General features: G+C 43.2%; 1 protein-coding gene across 4 annotated transcripts in view; it reads left to right on the top strand.

The window, feature by feature from the left end:
* susd2 (sushi domain containing 2) overlaps window positions 1–10,227 on the top strand; it is a 125,965-nt gene that overhangs the window by 57,981 nt on the left and 57,757 nt on the right. For 3 of the 4 annotated variants that reach the window (XM_043715912.1, XM_043715915.1, XM_043715916.1), the window contains one exon: window positions 3,609–3,705. In XM_043715912.1, the coding sequence (XP_043571847.1) occupies window positions 3,609–3,705 (97 nt within the window). Of the gene's footprint in view, window positions 1–493; window positions 607–3,608; window positions 3,706–10,227 lie in introns of those variants that run through there. The other variant, XM_043715914.1, reaches the window with a different exon arrangement.

The following is a 10,227-nucleotide window of genomic DNA, read 5'->3' as shown; positions in this document are numbered from 1 at the left end:
TGACCTTCCCCCGTGTCTCAGTTTGACCTTCCCCTCCCATGTCTCAGTCTGACCTTCCCCCGTGTCTCAGTCTGACCTTCCCCCCCATGTCTCAGTCTGACCTTTCCCCTATGTCTCAGTTTGTGGTTTCACTGCTGCACTGCGACTCCAAGAAGATTTTACTTGTGTTGAGACAGTGCCCAAAAACTGGTCTGCCAGTGTCCTCATGGTATTGGTCATTGTGGTCACTTAGCTCAGTTGGCTGGATGTTTGTGATGTAAAGTGATGCCAACAGTGTGGGTTCAATTCCTGTACTGGTCGGTGTCAACCATACTCCTTGCTTTTTGGCATGGTGACCTTCAGGTTAAACCCAGTCACGTGTCTGTCTCTAATGAGTGAGGGGACCATTGGCATCTCTCACTTTCCATCTCAGGCTGAAAGAACAACACTCACAGGTACAACTTCAAGTTTAACACAGGTTGAAATAAACTTGACTGGCGCTTTCTTCTTACAGCCGCTGGATGTGTTATCTGACCACAACCACCTGATGAAGGAGCAGCACTCCAAAAGCTAGTGCTTCCAAATAAACCTGTTGGACTATAACCTGGTATTGTGTGATTTTTAACTTTGTCCACCGGCTCCTTCACATCATCTTTATCTGACCTTGCACTTCCAGGTCAGGTGTCATCCTATGAGGGAGAGCATTTGTTTTAATTTCTTACTCCGGAATTGTGCAATATCAAATACTCGAATATGTACAATTAACAATGTGATATCCCCCCCTTATCAGACCAAAACATGTCTGCGATTATCCTGCTTGGTGTATGTAGCTTAGACTGAAATAACTCCACAGAGACTAGTATCCCATCACCATGTCAACTTTTATTTACACATAGAAAGTCCTTGACTATAGTACTGCCTTTTCAGAACCAGCCCTCAGACTGCCAGAATCTCTGACCCTCCTGTACTTATCTGTCAGCCAGGGCTCCCTGATTGGACCAGATTAATAGCCCCAACCCTTCAAATCTTTCTCTACACACTCATAATCTGCCTTTTCTCCCATGTCAGGCAACATCTTGAAAAACTCCTTTATGGAAGCTCCCACATTGAACAGCAATAAGGTTTGATGAGAGCACTTTCTGCCCCATTGTCATTCTGTCCATACAACTTATCAATATAGATGTCGAAGTCCTCCAGCCGTACTTTCTATTTCACACCGACAGTATTGGCATCACTCAATTCACTCGTCAGCTCCTTCCAAAGTCATCACCACTACCACCTTGAAGGACAAAACAGCTGATACATGGGAATACCACTATTTATAACCTCCTTCCAAGCTACTCACCATCCTGACTTGGAAATATGTCACTGTTCCCTCACTGTCAAAATCCTGGAATTCCCTCCCAAATGGAATTGTGGGTCTCCTGATAGCACATGGACTGAAGCAGTTCAAGATGGCATCTCAACATCATGTTCTCAAGGGCAATGGGGATGGGCAATAAATACTAGACCAACCAATTTTTCCCACATGCCATGAATAAATTTACAAAAAAATATATGGGAATGCCCCTATTCTCCTTGACAGTGGTGCCAGCTGTCTGGCAGGTTTACCAATGCCCATCAGCATTCGCTTGAAAAATGCCCCATCAAAGGCTTAGTTTGATGCAATGCAGCAGAACTGGTTAGTAATCTCTGAGGAGCTGGTCAGGAATCTCTGAGGAGCTGGTTACCAATATCTTAAGCACTGGTTAACAATTTCTGAGGAGCTGACTAACAATCTCTGGGGAAGTGGGCTATGAACTGATTTCCCCCCTGCTCAGGCCTCAGCCAATTGATGCCCAGTGTCCTAACATGTGCTGCTCCTGACCCAATATTACAGTCTCAGGCATACATGGTGCCAGTATCTGTGTTTACAATTGTCAAATCAAGTGCTGTGGCCTCTTCCTTAGATGTCTGACACATGACACTACAGTGGCAATGGGTGTCAGTTCTTGGGCGTCTGGTAACAAAAATGTGGGAATGATTGATCTGAGGGAAATTGGGTGGCTGGAGAGTTAGATGTCCATGGACCCACCAAGTAGCTTGCACTTCATGCCAGACAGAAGAATTAGGATGACGTGGGAGTTGGGAAGGGCTGTATAAGGGAGGAATATAATTAACTTGAATGTTCTCAGCAATACTGTGTTTAACAGACTGTCCCAGCCAGCATTATAAGGTGGCGCACCATCCGGTCTAGCTGTCTGAGATAATTGCAGACATCCCTGTCCCTTTGCCCTTGTATATACCACCTTTCCTTATAAGAGAGAAGGATGGATGTCAGTGAGTGGATTGTAATCTACTTGGATGGTGTGCCTGCTATTGGGTGAATCACTGGAGGTACCTGTAGAGGAGCTGTACAAAATGGCTTCTGCATTGTTAAATATCACTGAATCAGACAGAAACAAGAAACTGCAGACTGATGAAAATCTGATTAATTTCAGAAGTAACGGTTTAACCTGAACCACAAGGCAGGACAAATACAATTTTGAGAACAGATTGTTTACAAGAAATTGTGATAGGCTAAGACAAAAGTGAACGCAGTCTTGGGAGAGTTTAATTGGCTGTTACCAAGCAAACATGCTCCATGCCTGACTATGAACAATGTATATAAACCCTATGCAAACTCTTTAGGTTGTCGGATTCTTTTGGTGGTCTAGGAGTACTCATACTTCTGGGCTGAGCAGAGGCTACCGACCTGGCCGTATCGAAGAATAAACTATTGCTTGTGTGATTGACAAAGAGTCATTTACAGGTGTGTTTATTGACCGATCGCGCAATCGAGAGACCCCCGGGGGTCTAGATCTTCATAAGCAGCAAGCAGTGGCTGCGTAACTTTGGAAAGTGTGTGAGGGTGAAGGGTATCTGAATCTTCTTTGTGAGTCCCTATCACTGGTGATTGCTGTTGAGTTTGTGATACATTTTGTGAGAGATTGATGGGCAGGAGATGTCCCTTGAAAATGCATTCACTGACCTTGGCCATCTGGCTGAGGTCATTGGACCTGTGACACTGCTGCCAGTTCCTCAGGGTCAGATTGCTAGGTTTGCCTTTGCTGGATACCTGCTCCAACACTCTGCTATGAAGGTAAGGTTGAAGGCCTCCTGAGAGAAACTTTGCATCTCTCTTTCTTTTCACCTCAAGTGCAGCATGGGAAAACCCGGCAGGTCTCTCCGTTGCCTCTTATCTGTGTCTCATCTTGCAGTCAGTTCCTGAGTAGATGGTCAGCTGCAGCTTTTGTGCACAATTCCCTTTGAAGAAGGGAAGGCCATCTCAATGATGCATAGGCTAGCTCCAGCACAGGTTGAGCATGGCAGCACTGGGCTGCATCATTGAAATGGGAAAGCAACAAAAAAGGCCTGGGAATGGGCTAATTGTGAATTGGGAACTCAGGTATAAAAAATTAGAACTTTTCCTCACACGTATTTTGACACAAATGAATTACCTCGTAACTATAATCAATTGTCGTCAAGAAAGAAATGAATGGATGAAGTAATTTTATGCTTATTTTGCGATATCTGGTGCATGAAACATAATTAGTGAAAAGAGTCTTTGAAGCGTATGACCGCGGTAATACTTAGTTTTTGTTTTACAGAGAACATTCTGGGCATCGTGCTAGGAACTTTACTCGCCGTGTTCTCCCTGGTTGTAATTGGAGTGATCTTATTCGTGAACGAAAAGCGTCTGAAATTGTGAGTTAATTGTTTTTTTTGTGAAGCTCTTCACTGTCGTTTTTTTTTGTCTCTTGTTTTGTTTTCCTCTTCTTTCTTCCCTCATTCTCTCCTTCTTCTGCTAAAGGAGTGGCTCATACTGGGATACAGCCTGTGGGCGCCACCCGCTTTCCAATCCCTTCTTCTCTTGGCATTTTTTCTGCATCAAACCGAAACGCGCTAGTCATCAAACCTGATCTCATCCTCACTTAGCAACAAATTATATAGTGCCTTACAATTATAATGAGACTTGGCTAGGAGCCCAGACTGCTGTAAATAGTTTTACTTTGTTAACAGAGCTGTGGAAAAGAGGAAACCTTGGTGATTGACAGCTTTATGATGCTGTAATAAGCTATTTTTCTCTGTGATCACTTTTGTTACTGGCTCAATATTTATTTGTATAAGATAAAGAGGTGCTAGCTGTTATAGCTTCTGTTATTGAAATTTTAAATTGATTGACATTTTTTGGGGTTGTAACATCGGCAGTTTTTTAAAAAGCAAATTATAATGAGTGTGTTTTTAAAGCAATTGTGCACATACTGTTGTTACAATTTTCATTGGTTGTGCGCGGTGTGCTCACTGATTGATTGATTTATTGTCACGTGTACCGAAGTACAGTGAAAAGCTTTGTCTACGAACAGTACAGGCAGATCATAGTGAGCATGAATGTACAGAACAAAAGATTTAGTCAGAGGCATGTACATTACATTGCACAGGGCGTACAAGAGAAATCAACGTTAGCAAGATCAGCATTATTGGAGGCTACATAGTACATTCAATAGATTAGCAATGGCAGGGAAGAAGCCATTCCTGAACCTACTGGTGCATGTGTATCTTCTGCCTGATGGAAGAGGTTGTAGGAGAGCATTACCGGGGTGTGAAGGGTCTTTGATGATGTTGGCAGCCTTTTTGTGGCAGTGAGCCATGTAAAAGGAGTCCATGGATGGAAGGTTGGCTTCCATGGTGGACAGGGCTGTACACACCACCTTCTGTAGTTTCTTACAGCCCTGGGCAGGGCAGTTGCCATACCAGGCCGTTATGCACCCAGACAGTATGCTCTGTGTGAATGGGCATGGAAGTGCCATCGGTTGCCATGCAAGGCATTGGTTGGCTTGGAAGTGGCATAGGCAATAAATGGATGATGTAAGGGGTGAGGGCCTAAAATATAAGCTAACATAAGGGATGAAAGACCAGAGAACCGAAGAAGGCCTTTTGAACAGCACAGTACGTTTGTGTGTACTCGTGGCCATTTCCATGGCTGACAAATCCAACTCTGTTTTTCACCGATCTCCCCCAGAGTGAAAAGTTTGTCTGAAGGGTCACATTCTGCCTGGTTGGATTTGCGAAGTCAAGGAATTTCCTGACTGAGCTATCTGTCTCGATAGTGAAAATCTAGCCCTCACTGCTTTCTCTGGTGCAACAGTCCAGAACAAAGGGGAATAGCTTTAAAATTAGAGCAAAGACATTCAGGGATCCTGTCAGAGAATACTTCTTTACACTGCCTTACCTGAAATGTCATTAGCTTCATTGAGATTGATATATTATTGTTAGGTAGGAGTCTTCTTACACATGCCAAAGATAAATGAAGATAGTACATGTAAGCCAGGAACAGCAGAATCAATTTGAAGGGCTGAATGACCTCCTGCTGTGTCATTGGGACGCAAGCCATTTGGAGGTGATTTACTGTGAAACGTCTGACCGTTTGAGTTCTCCTTCACTCATTTGGAGGATGCTTTAAAGTTCCTAGTTTTAAAAAGAAATTCTTCCATGGGATATAGGATCACTGGCAAGGCCAGCATTAATTGCTCAGTCCTAATTCCCTGAACTATGTAACTTGTTAGGCCATTTCAGAGGATAGGTGAAAGTGAGTACTGCAGATGCTGGAGATCAGAGTCAAGAGTGTGATGCTGGAAAACCACAGCAGGTCAGGCAGTGTCAGAGAAACAGGAAAATCGGCGTTTCAGGTAAAAGCTCTTTATCATTTCAGGATATTTCAGAGCCAACCAAATTGTTGGTGAGGTTAGCTGCTATGAATGATTGAGCCGGAGGCCTTCATGTGCTGTGAAGCTCAACAATTTACTGAGCTAGCGTAGTTACCAACAAACCCACTAAGGGAGCTATTTAATGCTTATTTAATGGCAGAGAAAGCAGAGGTGTCTTAAATGTCATGATTGTCAGCAGAGACTGCCTTCAGTCAATGACCTCTTGGCAAGCTTCTTGCATTAATTATTGGTTCGGTGAATGCTTCAATTCATATTTTGCATTTTAATGTGTTCAAACACAAAACAAACCCCCATCACAATTAGTTCTCACCATTTTTCTGTGAAACTGGCATCTGAAGTCTTCATGCTATAATTAATTAGCCACTTGTTATAGAGATCTGCATTGATACCTTCAAGAGAAGGAGCAACAAAAAGATGCAAAAGGCATCTTATTGATAATTATTTGAGCAGCTCTTCTGAATGTTGGAAAGGGATAACAGCATGAAAAAGACAAGCTAGCCCCTTGTCAATGTTGGCTGCACCCTTTTCCCATTGGGTCAATGGAGAGTGAGACATCTACCTGACTAATCCACCTAACCTACATGTCCCTGGACATTATGGGCAATTTAGCATGGCCAAACCTCCCAAGCTGTGCATCTTTGGACTGTGGGAAGGAACCCATGCAGACATGGGGAGAATGTGTAAACTCTCCACAGACAGTCGCCTGAGGCTGGAATTGAACTTGCGTCGCTGGCGCTGTGCATCAGCAGTGCTACCCACTAAGCCACCATGCCACCCCAAGGATAAGTCACTTCACGTTGCATGGGGAAACCAGAAGCTGACTGGATGATCCCCATTGGTTTCCATTATCTAAAGTTAACAAGGTGCTTACTGAGCCTAACCAACATCCACCGTGTTGGTAAGGACGGCCCTCCTGGCCCTGTACCACATGCAACCAAAATCACAGGTACCAATGAATGGGATAGGGATTGTGGCCAGTGCATATTTATCTGGGAACCAACCACTTATATTTCCACCCTCGGTGTTGGCCCAAAAACTGCTGCAGAGGGAAACTTCAAACATGGAACCGAAAGAAGACACGTCCTGCAGAATGAATCCTCAATATTCTTTACAGGAATAACAATGTCCTGCTTCATTTGGAGTTTAGGCCACCCCCCTTACTGAAGGAAGGTTAAATTTGCCATAGAGTGCAGCAGAAGATCCCTGGACTGAATTCCTGGGATGCAGGGACTGTCCTATGAGTAGTGAGTGAGGAGGCTGAACTTATTTTCTCTGGGGTTTTTGAAGAAGAGGTGATCTCATTGAAAGTAACAAATTTCTTATAGGACTGGATGGGGTAGATGTAGAAAGGCTGCTGGTGATGTTAGGAGAAAGGGTCCAGAACCAAGGGGGTAGTGTCAGAATAAGGAGTGATTATATAGGACTGAAATGAGGAGGAGGTTCCTTATCCAGAAGGTAGTGGCTCCTTCGAATTCTCTATCTGAGAAGTTCAGACCTTGTTGAGGTTGTAGACAGTGATTGATAGATTTCTAGTTGCCAATGAGATCAAGGGATACAGGGATATTGTGGGAATGTGACATTGAGGTAGATGAGCAGCAATACTCCAGGACGGTGGAGCAGGCTGAATGGCCTTCTCTTGTTCTTACATTTCTATGGAATGTCACCTATAAATCCTTTAAATCCACTATGATTCAAGCCCATCAGTTAGCTGCCTTGCACAATATTTATGGCTATGTTATCATTGAATGACTGTGGTATTAGAAATAACTTCTTGGATTACAATACTGCAGCTTTTATGTCTATGTACATCTCACTGATGTACAAAGTACAATATAATTTTAAGACCACAAATATGGGAGCAGAAGTGGGCCACTTGGCCCATTCAGTCCATCCCACCATTGAATCAGATCTCAGCTGCTCTGATATTCTCAGCTTTCCTGCCTATTCCTCATAACCCTTGGTCCTCAGACTGATTAAAAATCTGTTTGTCTTAGCCTTAGATATACTTATTGACCCAGCCCTCTGTGGTAAACAATTCCACTGGCTCACTATCCTCTGAGACACAAGTTTCTCCTCATCTCTTAGTCTGCTCCTTACTGTGTGATTATCTCATCTGGTTCTAGACTCTTTCAAAAAGGGGCAATAACTTTTCAGCCTGTACCTTGTCAAATCCATTTTTTCAATAAAGTCACCTTATTCTCTTGAGCTCCAATGAGTGTAAACACAAACTACTCAACCTGTGCTTGTAAGAAAATCACCACAAAGGTGGCCCAGTGAATTACAGAATCCCTATAGTGTGGGAACAGGCCATTCAGCTCATTGAGTCCACACCAACCCTCTGAAGAGCATCCCACCCAAATCCATTTGCCTACAACCCTGCATTTCCCATAGCTAATCCACCTACCCTGCACATCGCTGAGCACTATGAGTGATTTAACATGGCCAATCCATTTAAGCTACATATCTTTGGACTGTGGGAGGAAACAGGATCACCCAGAGGAAACCCACACAGACTCAGGGAGAATGTGCAAAGTCCACACAGACAGTCACTTGAGGCTGGAATTGAACCTGGGTCCCTGGTGCTGTGAGGCAGCAGTGCTAGCCACTGAGCCACCATGCTACCCAGATCTGCTCTAGACTGTGCCTAATACTGAATTATCTTTCCTTAGTTAAGGCACAAAACCTGTTTGCAGTTTTCCAGTTGTGGTCTGACCAGTGCTTGTGCAGTTTTAGTAAGATCCCTCAACTTTTATTCACCATTCCCTTTGCAACACTGGCTAATGTTTCATTTATCTTTTCTAAGACATGCTGAAATTGGATTCTAGCTTCTTTGATTCACACATCAGGATCTCTAATCCTTCTATATTGCAGCTTTCTGCAGTCTTTCCCCATTTAAATAATATTTTCTATTCTTCCTGCCAGAGTGCGGAACCTTATTTTGATTTGGCCAGTCTGAGAGGATTTGACTTTTGGTGAGCCTTGTAAAGTAGATTAAGGGATGGTGGGCCCCACCTTCCCCTCTACAAAACCAAGCTCTTATTGAAAAGGAGCCCAGGTCATCTGCTGGTTCCCCTTGGTATTTCTCACATTGGTAAGACCAGGCAGGCTAGCTTGAAATTTCTCCTGAGTGAAGCTGAGTAAATAAATGAGCTTATAAGATTGTGTGTATGTCAGGCACAATGATAAGTGATGCACAGGAGTACAGAACTGGATGAATGCAAAGTCAAGAATATCAGAAATAGGGAGGCCGTTCTCCTCTTTGAGCCTGTTCTATCTTTGAATCAGATCATGGCTGAGCTGAAATTACCTACTTTTGCTCTGTATCCCTTACCAAAGCAAATTCGATGTAATTTTTGTGATTTTCAACAGACCCAACCTTAACAGCATTTTGTGGAGAAAAATTCCAAATTTCCTCTGGTCTTTCTTTTAAAAGTGCAGGTAATAGGGAAGGTAGATTAAACGTAGGCCTGTATTTCAATGGGAATGGAATATAAAAGTATGGAGTTATTGGTAAATCTGGATAAGGCACTGGTCAGACAACAACTAAGTGTTCTCGCTGTAATTTTAAGGTTATACTGCATCGTTCTTAACTCCGCCACCAGAGGGAATAAGTTGCCTTTATCAACAATATTAAATGATCTTCTCAGAGTGAACGAACACTGGATGGTAGGCCAGAAGAAGGTTTGCTCAGAGTGCGAGGCATACTTTGTTTTAAATAGAACTGGTGTAGAATTTCTCTCCATGTTATATGTTTAGAGCTTTCCTCCACAAATGGTAGTGGATGCTGGATCAATTGTTAATTTTTTGTTAATCAAAGGTATGAAGGGATATGGGCCAAAGGCAGTTAGGCCACAGATCAGCCATAATCTCATTGAATGGTGGAACAGTCTTGAGGGGCTGAATGGCCTACTCCTGTTCTTTTGTTCATAGGAAGACAATTGTGCCTCATTCTGGACTGTAGTCAGTGAAAGGATACATCATGTGCTATGCTCAATGTGCTGTCAATTTGATATCAACCAAAGTTAAAATAACAGTCCCCTGTCTGTTCAACATCAATATAAACAGCACCAGAATACAACAAACCAACATGAGGAATGAATTTTTCTGAAAAGCCTTCTGGAAGGTAGGGTGCAAATTCCCACAGGGGTCTACCCCTCCTCTAACCTTGCAGTGGAAACCTGGAATAACAAAGGATCAGCCCTCAATGTTGAATGAGTCCAGTGAGAAATTTTCTTTGTGAAGGATTAAATAGGCTGGGAGTTTACAGTTTTGAGAGTCAGCACTTAAGAGGCTTTCTACATAAGACTGACAACAACTTTGGCATCTCTGTATGCACAGTTAAATGTGGAAATCCAGAAGTCACTGTTTATGACCCATAGTTCCTCCACAGGGTACATTGGCACAGTCTTCACGGATCCAACCATCACAGAGGCCTGGAATTTCCCTCACAGGTTCTTTGTGTGTGTGTGTGTGTGTGTGTGTGTGTGTGTGTGTGTGTGTG

Source organism: Chiloscyllium plagiosum, chromosome 25 (genome assembly GCF_004010195.1).
Source record: "Chiloscyllium plagiosum isolate BGI_BamShark_2017 chromosome 25, ASM401019v2, whole genome shotgun sequence".
Lineage (NCBI taxonomy): Eukaryota > Metazoa > Chordata > Chondrichthyes > Orectolobiformes > Hemiscylliidae > Chiloscyllium > Chiloscyllium plagiosum.
The sequence above is the reverse complement of the archived record's forward strand: the minus strand, read 5'-3'. Positions and strand labels throughout refer to the sequence as shown.